Source organism: Alexandromys fortis, unplaced genomic scaffold, assembly GCF_014885135.2.
Source record: "Alexandromys fortis isolate MF-2015 unplaced genomic scaffold, M_Fortis_MF-2015_v1.1 scaffold_44, whole genome shotgun sequence".
NCBI lineage: Eukaryota > Metazoa > Chordata > Mammalia > Rodentia > Cricetidae > Alexandromys > Alexandromys fortis.
This window is the reverse complement of record NW_026067921.1, coordinates 11708677-11728925: the sequence shown is the minus strand read 5'-3', so window position 1 is coordinate 11728925 and position 20249 is coordinate 11708677. Positions and strand designations below refer to the sequence as shown.

The window sequence follows — 20249 nt, the reverse complement described above, 5'->3', positions numbered from 1 at the left end:
GAGTCCAATGGACAAAATAAAACAGTATTTCCCAGTACTAATGTAAAAAACAAACAGCTTGGTAAAGTTATTTCTAAGATGTAATTTCTCTTTGACACAGCCATAATTCAGTATTTAAATGATCATTATTAAATAATTTTATCCAATGGTCAATTCTGGGTGTCTGTTTTTAAGTACTTGAAAGAACATTTTGTATTGCACTGATTATGACAGTAAAATTATGCAAAACTTCCCTGTAAGGCTTGCTTTTTTTCCCCTTTGGTTTTTCGAGACAGGGTTTCTCTATATAACAACCCTAGCTGTCCTGGAACAAGTTCTGTAGAATAGGTTAGCCTCAAACTTATAGTGAAGTGTCTGCCTCTGCCTCCTGAGTGCTGGGATTAAAGATGTGCACCACCAATGCCCAAAGCTTACTAAAAAAAAAAAAAAAAAAAAAAAAAAAAAAAAAAAAAAAAAAAAAAAAAAAAAAAAAAAAAAACAATCTTTAAGAGTATTGCTAGAATGTTCCTGAAACATATTTGTTACCATATAGTTTAGGCAGCTTTAGTCCTAAATAAGCATATCTGTGAAGTGGCATTTCATTTGTATTTTAATAAATAAAGCTTGCCTGAAGAGCAAAGAGTAAAACACCCCACTGGTCAGCCTTACAGACCAGGCAATGTTAACACACACCTTTAACCCCAGTAGCCACACTAGTTGCCATAGAAATTAGGTGGTACATGCCTTTAACCGGAGTGGTGCCCAGCTTTATTCCTAGACATAGAGAGGATTATAAAACAGGAGGAGACAGCTCTCAGACACAGTCTCATTCTGAGATTCCTGAAGGCAGGATTGCCATTTTGGACTAAGGTTGAGTTAAGAGTTGGTGACCGGCTGTTTTGCTTTATGGATCTTCATGTTGAATCCCAATATCTATCTCTGAGTTTTTGCTAATCATGCTTCATATCTGAGCTCTTAGGAAAATAAAAACTGGTCCTGAAGAACATTTAGTATGGCCCCTGACACCTATCCTACAACCAGTCCTTGACTGATCCAATGAAGTGAGATCACTGGCCATTGCCAGGACAGTCCACTCAGAGAGATTCCAATTAATGACAAAACAACAGATTGCTGGGATGTTAAAAGAAAATTCAAATTCCAAACATCTATTTACAATTTATGAAAATCCTGCAAAAAGTATTGAGTCTAAATGTGTGGCTAGAAAATTAGGACCATATAGTCACTGAAACCCTTTAATGAGCTCCTAAGGCCAGCTAGTATCTAAGGGAAGCCTTGATTTTGCCAATCACTTTAACCCAGAAATTCTTATGCTAAGTGACTGAAACATTGTATGTGTCAGTGCAGTGGTGTAGAGGGTAGAACTGTAAAGACAGTGGATACAAACTTCCTGTACTCATTTATCACAACAGAGCACATCCCACATCAGTAGATGGCGAAAGGAATATTATTCCTACCGTCCTTGGAAGTCTCTCTCATGAAACACCCACTTGTGTTTCTTAGCTTTGATTATACTTATGCAAAACAGTGAAAGAGAAGGCTTCATCTGTGGCTGCAAAATCTGTTAAATAACATTGCGTATTTGGTTGCCAAAGGCCCACGATATACCTCTTTTTAGGAAGAGTTTCAAAGAGTATTGTCTCAAGATTATCTAGAATTTGCCCCATCCCACAGATTTTATTGTTGGTCTCCTTTAGGCTTTGATTGTATTAAAATTGCATAATAAATCCTTGAGTTTCTAACTCAAATGTTTTCTTCCTTATTAATGCTCTGATGTTACCCTTCTGTTTGAATAGATTTATATGCCCTTCTAAATATCACGAGCAGTAATGGTATAAATAATGAAGATTAGTAGGTGGTTCAATACTGAGATTTTTTTTTAATGGCCAGAAAACTGAAATAATTATTTAACTTATACTTAAGTTTACATTTCAATCTCTCCCCATGTATCATCAACAAACAAACTTCAGCCCTCATCAAACACACCTTCAAGGACCATGGAGAAATTCCCCTGCAACTTCATACACTAAAAGTTATGTATTTCCTGGGACCCAAGTTGGAGCTTGTGGACTGTTGCATCTAGCATAGTCCTACAGTGATTCCATATGTTCCGGTCCAAATGTACATGTCTTAGAAGTTCCTACAAGACCATACCTGGTTTATATGGGAGATGTCTCGGCTTCATCCTTGTCTGAAACATCTCTCTTCTCTGCCCTAGATCTCCCCTGTATAAACTTTATAATAACATTTTCTTTTCTTTCAGAGCCCACTGTAATTGCTATCATTACAATTTCTTATTTTTATCAGGTTGATACCTTTTCTAATAAATCCAATTCCTCTGTTTTGTCCGTGTTACTTGTAAAATATCTTTAGTACCTATTATAAAGGAGACCCTAATCTGTGCTCAATAAATGCCCCCTAATTCAGTTATGCTTGCTTCTCCATCTAGTAAATTAACGATAGAAGATTATGGGAGAAATCGGAATAAAAGGCAAGCCCAGAAACAGTGACAGACTATATAGAAGTGAGTTAACCTATAAAAGGCAGATCATTGGAGTCCAGAGGCAAATTGTCTTAACAGCTATTAGACATTAAGACACTCTCTAATAGTCCATAATTGCATCATTACATCAGAGGTTAGTATAATAATTGAAGCCATCAGGAAGGGTTAGCCCTTGATGCATGGTTAAGATAAAAGTAAAATTAGTAATTCACCTTTAAATTGCATTCATTGAGTGTTTCTTTAACATGTTTCCTTTTCAGAGGTGAGCTTCAGTTATGGAGAAAAATCTGCTCATTTGCATTCTCCTTCCCAGTTCCTAACTCTGTTGGAGAAATGAAGTGTTCCCTAACCTCACATTAGAGTAAATAACTTTACATTGTAACAACCCTCTTTTGTTCAATTTTATAGCTGCATGAAAATTATTTTCAAACTCCCCTTAGTGTTTATATTAACAAAAGAATTAATGCTATAGAATGATTCTAGCAAATTTTGCTATAGAAGATGGTGTTCTGGACGGAATGCAGACCAAATTATTCCTTACTTCGCCAGTATAAAGTAAGAGATGGCGTTTCCACTTGAATTCTAAGTTAAAGATGACCTTGTGCTGTTTTGAGAAAGGCTGGCAGCTGAGGTCACCCCAGTGTATTGTGATAGACAGTGTGGCATTGTGCATGGCCCGAAGGCATGCCCACTGTGTGGATTACAGCCCAGCTAAAGAATTAGACAGTTTGGAGCATTCTATCATTTTATTTGAAAATGATGGTCAAAGTCGTGGGCAGCAACCATTACCACTTTCATAAAAGGACAGTAGCATTCACTAACTCTATCATTTCAGACAGACAATTCAGCAATTCACAACCAAGTACTGTGAATCCAACATATCCTGAGTTGGGTTCTTGTGACAGTCACAAAAGCAGTATTTCTGCTTCTACAGTTTAAAAAAAAATATCTACACTGCATCGCTAAAATCCTTGCTACCGCATGGCTAAATCACTGAAGAAAATACAAGAAAAAAATAGACATAAAATTAAACACACAACAGTGTTGTAGTATTAAAGTAACTTCACCCATTTTTCCTCAATAGTTTAGTGTTTAATAAGCTTAATATCAGATGAAAAACAAATTTCTGTAAGGTCTTCACTAATAAAGGCATGAGCAAAATATTTTTAAATAAATCTGATCTATTGCCACCAGTTCTGAATGAGCCTTATAAATGATTTCTGAAACAGCAACTTTTAAGTAGACTATTTTGATTGATAGAGAGTTATTTTTAACTTTTGTTTCTTTCAAGAACAGATTAAGGGCAGCACAGAAATATGTTTGAGATTGAAAAGCAGGTGGAAAAATTCACACTTCTGAGCAAAATTCATTGCCTCTAATCTTTGGATTTCTACTTCGTCCGAACGAACATCTTCTATAGATAGGGGGTGTGAAATTCTCTGTCGCTTAATGTTGAGGATAGAAATAAAGTTGTGACTTACCATTAAAATTCACAGCCCTGATGTAACCCAGTAGCTCTTTTCCATCGATGGTGCCCATTCTTGGGCAAAGGCCTATGTACCCTGGGCAGAGTTCTTTGTGCATGTTGTGCAGGGCATATGCCATGGAATACACTGCATCAATTACAAATTGGACCTTCCCCTCCTGTTCATAAGATGAGTCCCGTGCAATCCGCTCCAGCCCTGCACAGAGAAAGCAAAACTGTCAATGGACAGACAGTATTAGATTGTAAAGAGACCAGCATGGTGATTTCCATCCTTTAAATTTAATAAAACGCAACTCTTTTTTTTAATGTTAGTCCTGTCCTAAAAAGTGAGGTTTTTATATTGGGTTTTGGGTTTTAAAAGTTTTTTTCTTTAATTTGGAAAGAGCAGAAATTGTTTAACTAGCAGCATGAGTATATAAAAAATCATAACAGAAATAATATATGACCGTTATCTCTGTTTCCTCTTTGAGTGTCATTTTATTTTACTTTCCCGTAACTATATAACATTTTGGTAAACTTATGATCTTTGAAGGAAGATGTATAAAGTGAAATTCTTTTCATCTAGTTTTGTTTCCATGGAACCATTGTATTGGTGGTCGAATGCAAGGTTCCTTTCCACTTCATATCAATTCTTGTTTTCAAAGTGCTATATTTAGAAGTAATTTTGTAAGTATTAAATGATAATGTTTGCTTAAGTGACTCTGGATATCTTTAAAAGAATCATTCAATTTGTTTTCTCTTTGAACACAATTTTCTCTTTTAACTTTCTATTAGAAAGATGTAGGCTACTCAAAATGAATGTTAGTGGGAATAATTGTATGCATATTTAGTCATAGTTAGGGCTGATAACATTGCAGTATATAGGTTGATGTTTACCATTTAAAATGCAATAGCAGTAGAAAGTTTAAAAATGAAAAATAAGTTAGACATCAGCTATAACCTAACTGATTTTGAAGATGAGGAACCTGGGAATTTTGAGGATAACAGTCACAAGGCACAGAGAACACAATCTAGAAACTTTCCAAGTGTCAGATTAAAAACTCAATATTTTGTTCTTCTTCTGGGAGAAAGCATTCTAAATGTACAGAGCTTGGGGTATGAGGAAAAGAAGAATAAAAAGAAAAAGAACATATTAGAAATTCCTACCTATCATCCCAACCTATCCAAACTTTATTCATCTGAAACTAAAGCATGTACTTCAGACTTGCTCATGGATCCCAGTTATGTGTAATAAATAATCTTTAAATACAGTAAGTATTTACTTTCCTAACATTATGTATACTTCTTCTAAATTTAGTGGGTTATATTAAAATGGCTAATATCGGGGTGTTTATACTTCAATAAAGTCAGTTAACTGCTTATTCAATTATCTTCTTTTGAAATTAGACATTTTTTCTTTAGCTGTCAGTCATTTCTCTCACTCTGTTCTTTGAGATCCCATTGGCTGGGTCTCTGGACCTCAAAGCCTGTCATGATGCTAAATTCTGCTCTTCCACTTTATACATGAATTTCCTTTCATTTTCTATTTCTAATAACCATTCTCCAAAACTAAATGCCTTTTCCCCCAACCTCAAAATCTACACATACTCGATACTGTCAATACTTGCAACTAGACATAGTAGAAATCCAAAAGTGATATTAAAATACTATGTCAAATTAGTAATCAGTTAAAGTCATTTGGGAAAAAATAATGTCTTGGAAAATAAAAATTGTATACCATTTTTGTCACTTGACTGCAAAACTCACAATTGCAATTGCTTTGTCTCTAGAAACAGCTGCATCTGAGTCACACTCAGTCTAAAGTTGGTTTTTCATTGTCAGAGCTAAAATGACTAGTCTCCTAAAACCTCCTTTTGAGGATATTTGAGTTTAAGAAACTGGGAAACACAGCAAGTTTTCATAAAGAGGACCTCCAAGACTCCAACCAAGGCTACAGAGGCCCCTCAGCAGTGTGATCTAAGTCACATATCATGCAGGTATGGGAACTATCTCGCCTCCATGTCTCTGTGTCCCTTCACGTCTGGCATGCCAGGACAGTGACAGTGATGCTAAGCCCAAAATTTCATTATATTATCTGGGAAGCAAGTTTTCCTGCTCTGCCTCGAATTAATCTCCCACAGTTTTAACCACAAAATAGACAACTCAAATATATTTTAAAGAAAGACAATGGCAACTGAAATATCGGTTCTTTATTTTTAGACTCTTATCAGGTTTTCAGATGCTCTGGTAAGTTCTGAATTGATGATTTTTCCCAGGACATGAGCCTGAGACCTGAGCAATCCTGGAAAAGCCATGGTATTTGCTGAGGAAACAAAGGGCAGGAAAGTCAGGGAGAGAAAACTGTCTAAGACTGAGCCCTGGATGGCTACCCACTGTTTCCTTAACATTGATCTACTGAGCTTAATGAATCAATGTGAAGTTCAGTAGGCTTACAGCTGCTATTCCAAATCTCGCTCATCCCCACAAATACAGACTCTCACAACCACCCTACATTTGCTGGACTCAAATCTCCTGACATGGAGACACAAAAAAATTGTTATTTCAAATACTGTGCAGAAAACCGTGACCTAGCCAGGATGGTCTGGGTACTGTATCTTGGGACCCATGACTTCCTAATCTACTAATCATAAAATTAAAATTATAAATTGATCCAGATTATTTTATGTTATGGCTGTATGAAGATAACTCTTTCATTGGAGTGCAAATAGAAGAAAATCTAATGCATAGGGAAAATATTATCTTGGAATGAACATTTTATCATACAAAGAGAGCAAGAAATTAAAAATATATGTGGAAAAGGTTTCTGAGATGATTCTAAGTGGAAAATTAAGACTTAGTCAATTGACAGGAATGGATGCAGCAGAAATTGTAGTACCTTTTACTAATGAGGAATTTCTTCTTTATGGGCAAAAAAAATGAAGATTAAAAAAGCTTGCAGTAACTCTTTGGGAGAGATTAACAACAGATATCCCAAAAGCAAGAGACTTTAATTCATAAAAAGAACCAATTGGGTCCTTTCTCACATTGTACAGGAAACACCAATCTCTGGAGTCCCTACAGTCTGTACTGATGAAAATAAATCAGGAAAAGCAGGTTATAATTTAGGCAGGTTAGGAAATTTAATTAAAGTGGCTCAAACTCCTTATGATTCTGTGCAAAATTCAGAATTATATGCCGTTCTCATGGTATTAATGGATTTAACAGAACTCCTCAAGAAAGTCACATGAAGAAGGAGTTGCTTTATATATTGAAACCATTGAACTTATTCCTGATGAATCCTAATTAACTCCACAATTTATACAATTACAGGAAATATTTAGGAATAGGAATTATCTCAAATATATTACACATCAGATCCCATATTGGTATGCCAGGTCCTCTAGCACAAGATAATAATGAAACATTCTTATTAGTAAGAATTGTGCTGGGGATCTCAGAATTTTATTTGAAAAAAAAAGGCACCATGTCAATAGCAAATGTCCGAAAAAAAATTTCCCCACCATTTGGCAACAAGCCAAAGAAATTATAAGAAAATATCCTACTTGTTCCTTGTATAATCAAATTCCATTATCTGCAGGAAGTATTCCTAAAGTTATGAAAAGAAATGAAATTTGGTCAAAGGGTATGCTTCATTTTACAGAATTTTGAAAATTAAATTATGTACACCATACAGTAGATATGTTTTTAGGATTCTATTGGGCAACTGCTTTGGGTTCTGAAAAGGCTGATTCTGTAATCACACACTTTTAGAAGTCATGGCTAACATGGGAATACCTATACAAATTAAAACTGACAATGTTACAACATATGTCTCTAGCAAAATGAAATAGTTTTTGCATATTATAAGGCATATTACAGCTATACCATACAATCCAATAGGACAAGAAGTTGTAGAAAGATATAATCATAATTTAAAAGAAATGCCTCATAAATAGAAAGGGTTAATAAAGATTCCCAGAGATAGATTACATAATACCTTACTAACTTTGAATTGTCTAAATGCGATGATAAAAGAACAACAGTTGTGGATAGACATTGGACAACAGAAAAGTGCTACTGAACTAAATCAACCTGTGTGTTTTAAAGATGTGTTGACCTCTGAATGGAAACCAGGATATATGTTACATTGGGGAAGGGGTTTTGCTTTTGTTTCCACAAGAGAAGAAAAAGCTATGGACACCATCAAAATAAAGATTTGATTCAAACAGAAGAGACCTCTTCATAAGGAGAAGTGATAGTTTGTCAACTGATGAGGCAAGTCAACATGTAGTAAAGAAAACACAGCCTATAAGGTTTGGGGTCGAGTTCTGTTTTTTGTCTATACAAGAAAATAGAAATACCTATTTTTAGGAAGTCAAAAGACCTTGGAAATCTAGACATCTAAAGAAGAATGGAAAACTATCCACAAAAAATTACCAAGCGAAGAAAAATCAGCCCTAATGATAAAATACTACTTGCAGGGTAAAATCTCACTACCTAAAAATTAAAATCTCTTTACTTCTGAAAGATTTGTAATCTTGACTCAACTAAAAATGAAGCTAACTTTGGAATTAGAGTATGACTTTCTCATTCTCTAAATCCAAGAATGTTGTTAAAAGAAAAATTCAGAATCTGTCTCATATCAGAAGAACTACCTGGTGTGAGACAAAAAAAAAAAAAATATCTCGGGACTATTTTTGTCACAAATCTCTTTTTCCTCATATTTAATTTTGCCCCTTTAGAACATTTCTTTAGATATAATACTATCTTAAAATTTAAACTTTCCATTTTGATATTAATGTTTAAATTTTCCACACTGAACAATAAACTTTCCTAACAGTGATCTCTGAAGTCTCCCAAAGAATGATTGAACCCCACACAGTAATTCTACATGGATCATATAATGCCATTGAGCTTATAAAGACTGAAAGATCAGTCTTGGACTAAAAATTGCTTAGGACAATTCCAAGATGGTCCACCTTCTTATACCACTCTAGTAAGAATTTCAGAGAGCTTCATCCATTACTCAGAGACAGGCTACAAATATTACATCAGGTCTTCATGAAATTTAACAATTTTTGTAATCTTTTACTTGTTCCCATAGAGATACAGCATCTTTCCAGACAACAGGAAGTAATTCTAAAAAAAAATGATATCCCCTCCAAGCAGGGGGTAATAGATGGTCTTGGTTTTCCTCAAGCCTGGATAACTGCCATATTTAGGGATTGATAATAAGTTATTATAGGGTTTTAGGAAGAACAATAGAGATTAGACTCAGGGATCTCATATGGAATAAGAAAAAGGGGGATAGATATGATAGGATAATAAGATATATTATTGTATTTACTTGCAAAATTAAAAAGCAACTATCAGTTTTAGATAATTTGCATTGGTATAGAATCTTATATATTGATACAAATCTGAAATAAGTTTTTTTATTTCCGTTTAAGGTAATTTGTATATTGATACAAATTCAAAATTATTTTGTTATATTCTATATATGTTCCTACTTATGTTTAAAAATATTTTTCTATATTGAAACAAATGTAAAATTATTTTTTCATACTGTATTTATTCTTTCTTAAAATAGATCTGTATATTGATGCAAATTAAGGTTATTTTTGTCATATCACATTATACAATTCTACCTCTGGTTAATTTAGTTTTGAATATACTTAGACTTACATTCTTCTGTTTACAGATTGTTTATTTTTATAATGTTATGCTTTAATCTTTAAGCTATATACGTTAATAAGAATTACAGATTTCACAGGACAGGATTCCCAGCCCTCTCTCAAGCAGGGCAGGGGGCATGGGGGAGCGGAAGGGAATTGGAAGGATGGAAGAAAGTGTGAATGATTGAATAGAAAAATAAAAATTTTTTAAAAATTTAAAAAAAGAATTACAGATTAGTAGTTACCCATGTGTGTCAAACTTATTTTAATCATGTTAGGTTTTCTAGGTACACAGGGATATATTAAACAAATATGGATAATTTTCAGACACTTCAAAGATTTACAGAATATGGCATTTATAATGTTTTAATAACTTAGAATTTTGTTGACATAAGACATGACTGCTCCTGGCAACTCCAATCTACACCCAAGAAAAAGTTGGGCACTGAAGACACTGCAAATCAAGTTTATTTTCTTCTTGGCAAAACTAGCATATTAGACAAAAAGTTGGTTTTGCCTCAATTGCTGACAGTAAATATACTGTCCATCTGGACAACCAAGATACAAAGAAGAGAAACTATTAAACCTTGCCAAGACAGGTAAGACAGTCCTTCAGATTTTCCTGCTTCTGAAAATTGTCAGATATTCTAGGCCTATACCCAAAGTTGCAAGCCCTAATGTTGCAGAGAAACATTGGGTGACTGTCCAGGAGCCAGCTGTTTCTGTCATTTCTTGCAATTTTTGGAAGTTTCTTGCTTGCACTTACTGCTTACTTAGGTAATATTACCTTCCTTCTCAGGTCTTTAATAGAGTTGAAGACTAGTTACAATTATAATCTTCCTGAATCTTAGCTAAGGGCATATTAGGTAAAAGACTTAGACTCTTCAGGAAAGACAACTATTGGGGTAATCTCTAATTTTCCAATTACCTATGGTCTGGACATCTAGAATGTGTTTCTTGCTCAACGTTGTTCTTCTTGGTTGTAGTTCCATTTTTGTAGTTCCAATTTCTTTCTTTTCTTTCTTCTGGAGAATACTTAATAATTTCTCTTATTGTATATTACTTTTTATTAGGATTAGAGCCTTCTCATATGACAAAAAAAGGGAAATGTTGTGGGAATTAAGTACATTTAACCATTGGTACTGGGATGACTAGTACTATAGGTGTGATCTTCTCTGGATACATGATCAGATAAAGAACTGAGCACAGGGGGTCGAACACTGTCTTGGACATGGAAGGCTTCCAAATGCTTTGGTTCAATGACCTGGTCTAGAGATTTCCCTATCATTCCCTGGTGAGTGAAGAGGCAGTGGCACTGCTTCATTTTGTATTGGTGAATGCGTTGTTTTCATTTCATCCCTTTAATAAAGAGACTTTCAAGGGTTCTCACTTTAATTCTTCCTCCCTTTTGTCCATTGATGAAGAGTTGAAGGCCTTGCAGTCTCAGTATCTGTGCGGAGTTCCCTTCTAGATTCCCCGTGAAATAATATTCACAAATTTTTAAGACATCTCTCTAAGAAAACATGGTGGCATTCACCTGTAAACTGCAGTGTGTGTGTGTATTGTGTGTGTGTGTATGTGTGTGTTTGTGTAAACAAAGCAAAACCTACATGGACAATTGTGATATTTCATTGTTTCAGGAATAAAACTGAAAGAAATAAATCAGGCATACATACATGCATTTAAAAATATTTTTGGTTTATGATTTGTTCAATCTTCATTTGTAAAATGTATGGATCAAAAGGTATAACTGTATAATTCGCTATTCTATAAATTCCAAACCTTCTGTCACATTTTTAGAGATATAGGGAGGCCTGAAGCTGATTCCAAGTAGAAGCCAGAAAAACATGAATGGTCTATTAATAAGAAAGTGTGAAGAATTAAATGTTTTCGTCTTGAGAATGTGGAAACAGAAGGTATAAGAGGAGTAGAAAACGTGGGCACAGTGGGAAAGATTGAAGTCCAAAATGCAAAAAACAGCAGAGGGAACATATTAAACAGGAGTGTACATCTTCCATATGAATCTGTTTATGCTGGGCTCAGAACATTTCCCTATTACATAACCCTTTTTCCTCTTTCTCTTCTTCTTCCTCCTCTGTAAATATTGCAATGTATCTACTTTTGTTTTCTTTCTTTGTTGCTCTGGTAAGAAAGGGGTAAAAGGAAGATTTCTTTGCCCCATCACTGCAGGCGGATGGTGGCTAACAATCATGCAGTTGGCAGAGAACAGCTTAGCCAAACTATTCCAAAGTAATTACTGGCCATGAAAAAATTCAGGAATCTTAAAATTTCCCATCAACAAAGGAATATATTTAAAAGTTATACTTATATAAGTTCTTGATTTTTTTCACTGGTTACCATTTGTGATGGTGTATATTGCTAATCTCACTATGTAGGGGGCAAAAGCACAATTATAGGTTCAAAGAAAACATGAGATACATATTAAGAACCTGTAACCAGGATCTGAGGAAATGGAATAGTTGATAAAGAAGTTGTTGTGTAAGTTGAGGAACTAATATGAATCCTCGGCTGCTACCTATGACACATAATTGTAATACCAGTGCTGTGGAAGCAGAGGGGGGGGGGACAAAATCCTGGAGGTCACTAGTCAGTCAGCCCACATGAACTAGTGAAGCCACATTCAATAAAGAATCTGTGTCAAACACTAAGGTAGAAATTGGTTTGTTAAAGCATTTGTTCAGATATGTTCATAGCAGCATTGTTTGTAATAACTAGAACCTGGAAACAACCTAGATGCCCCTCAATGGAAGAATGGATAAAGAAAGTGTGGAATATATATGCATTAGAGTACTACTCAACGGTAAGAAACAATGACATCTTGAATTTTGCATGCAAATGGGTGGAAATAGAAAACACTATCCTGAGTGAGGTAATCCAGTCCCAAAAAGATGAATATGGTATGTACTCACTCATAAGTGGATTCTAGCCATAAATAAAGGACATCGAGCCTATAATGTGTGATCCTAGAGAAGCTAAATAAAAGGTGAACCCAAAGAAAAACATAATTATCCTCCCAGATATTGGAAGTAGACAAGATTGACAGGCAAAAAATTGTGAGCTTGGGGTGGGGGTATGGTGGGGGTAAGGGAAGATGGGGAGAGAGAAGTGAGAAGAGGAAGATGGGGAGAGCTTGGGAGAATCAGATGGTTGGGATGGAAGAAGGATGGATATGGGAGCAGGGAAGTATATATCTTAATTAAGGGAGCCATTTTAGGGTTGGCAAGAGACTTGACTCTAGAGGGATTCCCAGGTGTCCAAGGAGATGTCCCCAGCTTGTTCCTTGGGCAGTTGAGGAGAGGGCACCTGAACTGGCCTTATCCTATAGCCACACTGATGAATATCTTGCATATCACCATAGAACCTTCATCTGGTGATGGATGGAGATAGAGACCCACATTGGAGCACTGGACTGAGCTCCCAATGTGCAAATGAGGAACAGAAGGAGGGAGAACATGAAGAAGGAAGTCAGGACCGTGAAGGGTGAGCCCACCCACTGAGATGGTGGGGCTGATCTAATGGGAGCTCACCAAGGCCACCTGGACTGGGACTGACGGAGCATGTGATCAAACTAGACTCTGAACATGGCTGACAATAAGGGCTGACTGAGAAGCCAAGGACAATGGCACTGGGTTTTAATTCTACTGCATGTACTGGCTTTGTGGGAGCCTAGTCTGCTTGGATGCTCACCTTCCTAGACCTGGATAAAGAGGGAAGGTCCTTGGACTTCCTACAGGGCAGGGAACACTGACTGCTCTTTGGACTGGATGGGGGGGGGATGGGGGGAGGGGGAGGGGCAAGGGAGGAGGGGAGGAGGTGGAAATTTTTAATAAAAAGAAAAAAGAAACAGGAAAAAAAAGAAAGTGTTTGTTGAAGAGATCCAAAGTTACCCATTAGCCTCCATGCACACATAAATACCCATGCACTCATATCTGTACATCCATGATGTACATACACTGACAACAAGACAGTTCCAAAGTATGGTAAAGAGGAAAGTTTGTATTGTAGATATGAAGGAGAAAACAAGAGGAGGCATATGGAAGAGTCCAGGCCAGAAAGAGAAAGTGAACATGGCCAGCAGATTAGGCCTGGTCATGAGAGAAGAGAGTAAAGGGGGCAGGGAAGGCAGAGAGATAGAGAGATGAAGGCAGAGACCCAAGACAGCATACAGCCAAAATAGCAGGCTAATAAGAAGAATGAGAAGTTACAGGGAGGAACGTTTCTGAGCTGTAGGAATTTGGTGAGAGGTGGCGGAGAAGAGCAGCCAGAATGGTAGCATGGACTCTGAAATGTATCACACTTGTGCTACTGAGGGAGCCTGGAGGCAGACAATGCTTTGGTATGCTAGTAGGCACAACAGATAGCCCTTTGTCTCTTATGCGAGTAACAAGGGAAAATGACTCCTTTGGTAGAGGAAAATAGCTTCACAAGTTCCTAAGGAATGCTGCCTTTTGTCTAACCTCTGGAATTTGGAGAAGTGGGGTTTCTCGTGGACCTGACACATTCCCATGTACATGAAAACACACACACACACATACAGACATATGCACACACATACAAATGTGAGTAAATACATGTTATATTATTCCCATGTATTCTATAAACAATCGATTATGATTTTGTTTTAGATTCACCGGAAGTTCTTGCAGTCTATAACGATATTCCCCATTATCTGTTAAATAACTAGCACAGATTTATACACACATCTTGACGAACAGATAAGAGAGGCATGGAAAGACAAAATAAAGTTGCTTTTCCTTGATTGTTCTTTCAGTGTGATCCAGCTTCATATTGTTCATACATAATTGATTCCCATGCATTCAAACATGTTAGAGCATCTTAGTAAAGAGACTTGGTAGGATTTTCACTATTCCAGCTGCTTATGTCCTAGCCAGAAGTAAGACTCAGTTAGCATGTGTGAAGAGTAGTAATATTCCAGATCGCATCATTTTTCTTTTTAACATTTTTTTGAGGGGTGTGGGTTTGAAACAGGGTCTCCTGTGTAGTCCAGACTGGTTTTGAACTCATTATTCTTCAGCCTCAACCTCCAGAATACTGGGATTACAGTTGTACACGACTTCTTCTGGACCATCCTACCCTTTAAAGTGAAAGTTGGGAAGGCTGCCCACTGAGTGGTAACCTTATATTCATCAGCAGACACTATAAAGCTTTCTCCCATGAGCAGCGAAAGCATACGTCAACAAACAGACAGAACCATATTTCGAAATTTGAAAAGAAACAGTTTATTTTTGTCGCAGGCTGTTTGGATGCTACATTTTTCTCTGCAATTGTGTGACTCTCATGGTAATGCTTAGGGTTTTATAGCAGCAGGAGCCGGCTCTTCCCTTTCTAAATCTGATTCTCTCATTCATCTACAGTTCTGAAAGCTGACAGTGACTCGTGAACTTAATTGGCTATAAAATTTCATTATGCTATAGTTTCTAAAGTTAGCATTAATGCATTACTGTAAAGCACTAAATATTGTCAAAGGCTGTCAGCCATCCATTTAAAATGCCACTGTAAAGTTGTGACGGGTTTTAGTGTATGGCTTAAAATTAACCGCATACAGCAACAAAGATCTCTTGCATGTTGGGAGATGAAGTCACCCACTATTGTACAGCAAGATTGATGCTTTCATTAATGAAATCTCAGACTTCTGAGTGCACATTATGTTTCTGGAAAACGCTCAATGTGTGTGAGTCCAAAAGATATCATGTGGACCTCAGTTCAGGTAGTTCATAATCTTTGATGTATCATCTTGGTGTTTATTGCTTCTTTTAAAAAATTATTGAAAATATTTTTCAGCAAAGTATTTTTATTTTATTGAAAATTTATTTATTTTCTCACATGGTTCCCCTCCCCCAACTCCTTCCAGACATTGCACAACTCCCCACCCACGCAATGCCATGCCTTTTCTTATTCTCTCTCTTTAGATAAACAATCAGGCAAACAAACACACAGGAAGAATTAAAATAAAAGAAATAAAAGACAAATTGAAATCCTCTTATAAAAGAATCATAAAAGAAAAAACCTTTTTTTTTTCTCCAATGGAGTCTCACTGTTTATTGTTTCTTACCAAAAGGAAAAATCAGCTCAAATTTACAAACCGCTGTTTAGGTTAAAATGGGAGACGCTGAGCCAAGCTGGGCAGTAATTTACAGGTGGGGGAAAGACATTTAGTATTGCACAGATTTGCTTTCTACGCATTTCCCACTTTTCTGGATAGAGTTCAGTTTAGTAAAATTGGAATTTCAGAGAGTTGTGTTCATTTTCTTGAAATTAGGCATGCACTACTTCAATATATAACAGAGTAAACATCGTTCAATTTAAAGCAAAGAGGTAAAATAAATTGGACAGAAGAAATAAAGCTTATCAGTTGCTGTATTCACAGGAAACCAAACATTCCAATTGTTTGAGTCTTTTTTTATTATTGCTGTCTTCATCGGGCTGGTAATCCTCTCAGACTCTAAATTCATATGTTAAAAAGTGTTTCTTTTAGAACATTCCTCCCTGGTGTTTTCTTAAGTATGCAGCAAGTGTTTTAAATAATTAAACCATTTCCTCGAAATGCTGCTGAGAGATTGGTGAGAGGAGAGGATCATTTGTGAGCCTGCCATGAATAAACGTATCAGGGAGAGAATTTAAGAGTTATTCTGAATTCCACAGGAGTTCCACAGCCCTTACTCCAGGCCACCACGATCATGACAGTAATGTGTCGCATGTGCTTTCTCTAACGCAGCACACAGAGGCTGTGACTGCAGAACACGGTGGCTTTTAAACCATCAGGATCCTCAGTGTTTCTAAAACACTGTTCTCTCAAGAGCAGCCAAGCTGTTGTGTTGACCAGCGGAGGTCATCTTTTACTGGGTGTGTATTGAGCTCAGAGATAGAATAAAGGGAACATGTGTAAACATGAGACATAGGAATGTCTGTTGGGCACTAAGATACACATGAGAAGTGTGAGACCCCAACTGCAAAGGAAGGAAAACTTGATCCCTGAGCTCAGGTGAAAATCCGGTTGACAAAAAGGAACAGGAGAGGACCCAACAGTCAGTCATCCTAATGTCAGTCAGTCAATCAGTCATTGTCTTAGTTAGGGTTTTCTATTGCTGTGAAACGGCATCACGCCCATGTCAACTTTTATAATGCAAACATTTCGCTAAGGGAGCTCACTTACATTTTCAGAAGCTTATTTTTTTTTTTTATTATCAGGGCAGGTGTTATGGTTTTGGTCCCTGATCCCTTTAAAAGGAAAGCCACGCCCACTCCAGATGACCCCTGACCTCTCATCATCGCCATCTTGCATCTCTCTGTGTCCTCTCCTGGCCCACATCAATGTTTCTCTGTCTCTTGGGCCCTTCTCTCTGTCTCTCTCCTTTCTCTTCTCCTTCTCTCCCTACTCTCCTCTCTCTCTCTCTCTCTCTCTCTCTCTCTCTCTCTCTCTCTCTCTCTCTCTCTCTCTCTCTCCTCTAAGTAATAAATGTCCAGTTCTGATCCATAAGATGTGTCCGTTACATGTCCTTACCCACATGCCCGCTTGCCATTGGGAACCTGCTCAGTCTCTCACTGCATGGAGGAGCCGGCCCTACTGCTCACAGAGGCCGACTTGGGTGGCTCTCCAGGGACCCACGAGTCTCTGCCTGGGACTGGCTGTGGGCCTACCTCCAGTTGCAGGGATCTTGTCAGCATTTTTAAAAGCAGAGATCTTGGCCATATGAAGGCAGACATCGTACTGCAGGAATAACTGAGAGTCCTACATCTTGCAGGCAACAGAAAGCTGATTGAGACACTGGGCAGTATCCTGAACATAAATAAGAAACCTCAAAGCCTGACCCCAAGTGACATGCTTTCTCTAAAAATAAGTCATACCCACATGAACAAAGCCACACCTCCTAATAGTGGCACTTCCTTTAGGGGCCAATTTCTTTCAAACCACTGCAAACAGAAAAGATGAGTAAATATTTATGAGAAGACTCAAAGATAACCAGACTCTAAATAGATTACTTATAAAGGTGTTAACACTGTAGCATAGTAAGTATGCTTATCTATGTATATCTCTTATGGATTGTCGATTGCGTTGGGTGGGTTACTCAGTCTAGAGGTTTGTAACCCACCCTGCAATCAGTTATTCCAGGGTCACAGAGGGGCGCTACCTGGAAGGGAATGAGCTAAGACAGAAGAAGGAGGCCAAGCAGATTTGTCAAAGCCTCCGTTTATTAGGGACGGGTTACAGTTTATATATGGTAAGGAATGGGGGGCAGGGCACGGGATGTCGCCCTCGTGGTCCCGGTCACATAGGCTAGGTTACATTCAGACGGGTAGGCCAGAAGTCACAAGTTGCCACACCTAGTTCCCTGGATAGCTGGAATGTGAGGTGCGTTCTGCTAACAGATAGCTCTCTATCAACAGCTTAATTGGGTGTGGGGCAGGTTTTCTCAATAGAACATAATTATGGGTGTGAGGTTCCCTGCAGACTCCCTAGGGTGATGGTTCCTGTAATTTTAGGGGGAAAATGGCTCCTGACAATGGATTTCTGCAGGTAAGTAATATTCAACTTATAAGGGAATTTACACCCAAGATTCTGCTTTATGAATTCTGCGGCAGACTTGTTGAGGACCTGTAAAAACAAATGTTTTGAACTAATGAAGTAATTTGAACCTCGGCCTTATCCATTTACAAGGGGCAGAGGAAATGAGAAGATAAGGGTCCTCGGCTGAGAATCTCCAGTCCTCTATATTCATTCTTCTGTAATTTAACCGAGGTAGCTGAAGGGAGCAGGCTCCCTACTAGTAGCCTGCAAATGGACGACACACCAGGAGACACTTGTAAATCAGCCACTGAAGAGCTCTCCAGTCTACAATAAGTCCTTCCTTTGTGTCTGGCAGGAAATGGAAAATGCTTCAGGCAGGTGTCAGGTGTCCCCTTCAGGTGTTGAAGTTTCCAGCAATGCCCCAGGGTGTCTGAGGCACTGGAAACCCTGAGGTAAGCAGCAAATAAGATTAAGAGTGTATCTTCGGGCAAAACAGGCAGTTTAAAAGAAAGACTTTGAGAAGACTAAGTTATTTCATACCTAGATCCCCAAGTCCCCAAACCAAGAAAAAGTCTGCTTGATTAAATCCAATCATTTGCATTTTCTACATGATTATTTTAGATCCTGCACAGCGGAGACAAATTTTGATTTGAAAGTTTGTATGAAAACGTTGATGAATAGTGAAGTTTTCTTTCTTGAAAATGTGATATAGATAGCTTCTCTATAGACAAATATAAAATCTTCCTTCCTAATTCCCAGTTCAGCAGAAAAGGGAGACCTAAATGTCACTCTGACCCAGCAGGTCATAGTCTTCAGACCCTATGACTTGGCTTTAGATATTATTATTTTTTTCTAGTTACAAAAGTAGCATGTTGGATGGGTAGAATTTGGAACACAGTGGATGGCAAAGAGAATAAAGAGCACCACTCAGCAGGCTCTCCTTGCCACCATTTGCATACTGGCCTGATGCCTTACAACATTTCTTTGTCTCTTCCTTTAAAAACATTAAAGTGATCTATTCTTTTTAATATTGCTGTATTCGCTCCACTTACAGAGGGGAGTTTTCCTTTATTACAGGAAAGTATGGCTTTTAATACTGTCTTTAAAGTTTAATTAAGATTATTGTATAACCCTCCATCATTGAACAGATTTGAATTTTGCGGGTAATTCTTTTCTCGGCTCTCAATGTGTCATTTACGGCAATGTCGAGGGTCGCAGATCAGTTTTTTTATATTGTGAGCCAGTTCTGCCAACGGTATTTGCTGAATGTATATTCTTTTTTCTATCAATTTTTACGAAGCCACATTAAATACATATCAAAAGTGTATATCTTTTGGATATCTAGCTCAAGTTTCTGCCTGAAGCCATTTATCTCTTTATGTGCCAATACACCATCTTTAATGGTTATTGTGATTTCATAGTGTTAGGTTATTGGTTTATTGGTTATATCATTAAATATCTTGACTAGTATCACTATTTTAAAAAGTAAAGCTTTTATTAAAATTGAGTCAATTTGTAACTATTAATTACAGAAGATTTGACATAGCATTCACATTCATTTCCCATCAGAAAGCATGGGATTTCTGTTTACTAAATTATTTGCTCAGAATCTTTAGCAAATATATGGCACTCATATATTTGATTTTAAGTTAATTTCTCGCAATGCCATGTTATGTAGTTTTATGAAATAAGAGCTTTCCATTTGTGATGTGGGAGTGTCATATATCAATCTGTTGATTTCATTGGTTAAGTTATAATAAACCAGCTGCTTGGCCTCATGGCTGGAACATAGATGGGAGGAGTAAACAGAATAGAATTCTGGGCGGAAGAGGAAGTGAGGTCAGACTCTGCTCTGCTCGGGGAGAGACTCTGCGCTCTGGAGCAGAGACGCCATGCTCAGCTCTCCCGGGTAGACCCAAGAGCTCTGCTCTCTGGAGCAGAGACACCACGATGGACTTTGGCTAGAATCTTCCCGGTAAGCGCACCTTGGGATGCTTACAAACAATTATTAGAAATGGGCTAAATTAATATGCGAGAATTAGCCTGTAAGGGCTAGAGTTC

At 37.3% G+C, this 20249-nt stretch overlaps 1 protein-coding gene across 3 annotated transcripts in view; it reads right to left on the bottom strand.

Moving 5' to 3' along the window:
• The window catches only part of Grm8 (glutamate metabotropic receptor 8), an 816920-nt gene that overhangs the window by 301376 nt on the left and 495295 nt on the right, over positions 1-20249 (bottom strand). For all 3 annotated transcript variants that reach the window (XM_050141646.1, XM_050141648.1, XM_050141647.1), the window contains one exon: positions 3982-4182. In XM_050141646.1, coding sequence (XP_049997603.1) covers positions 3982-4182 — 201 coding nt within the window. The remainder of the gene's footprint in view (positions 1-3981; positions 4183-20249) is intronic.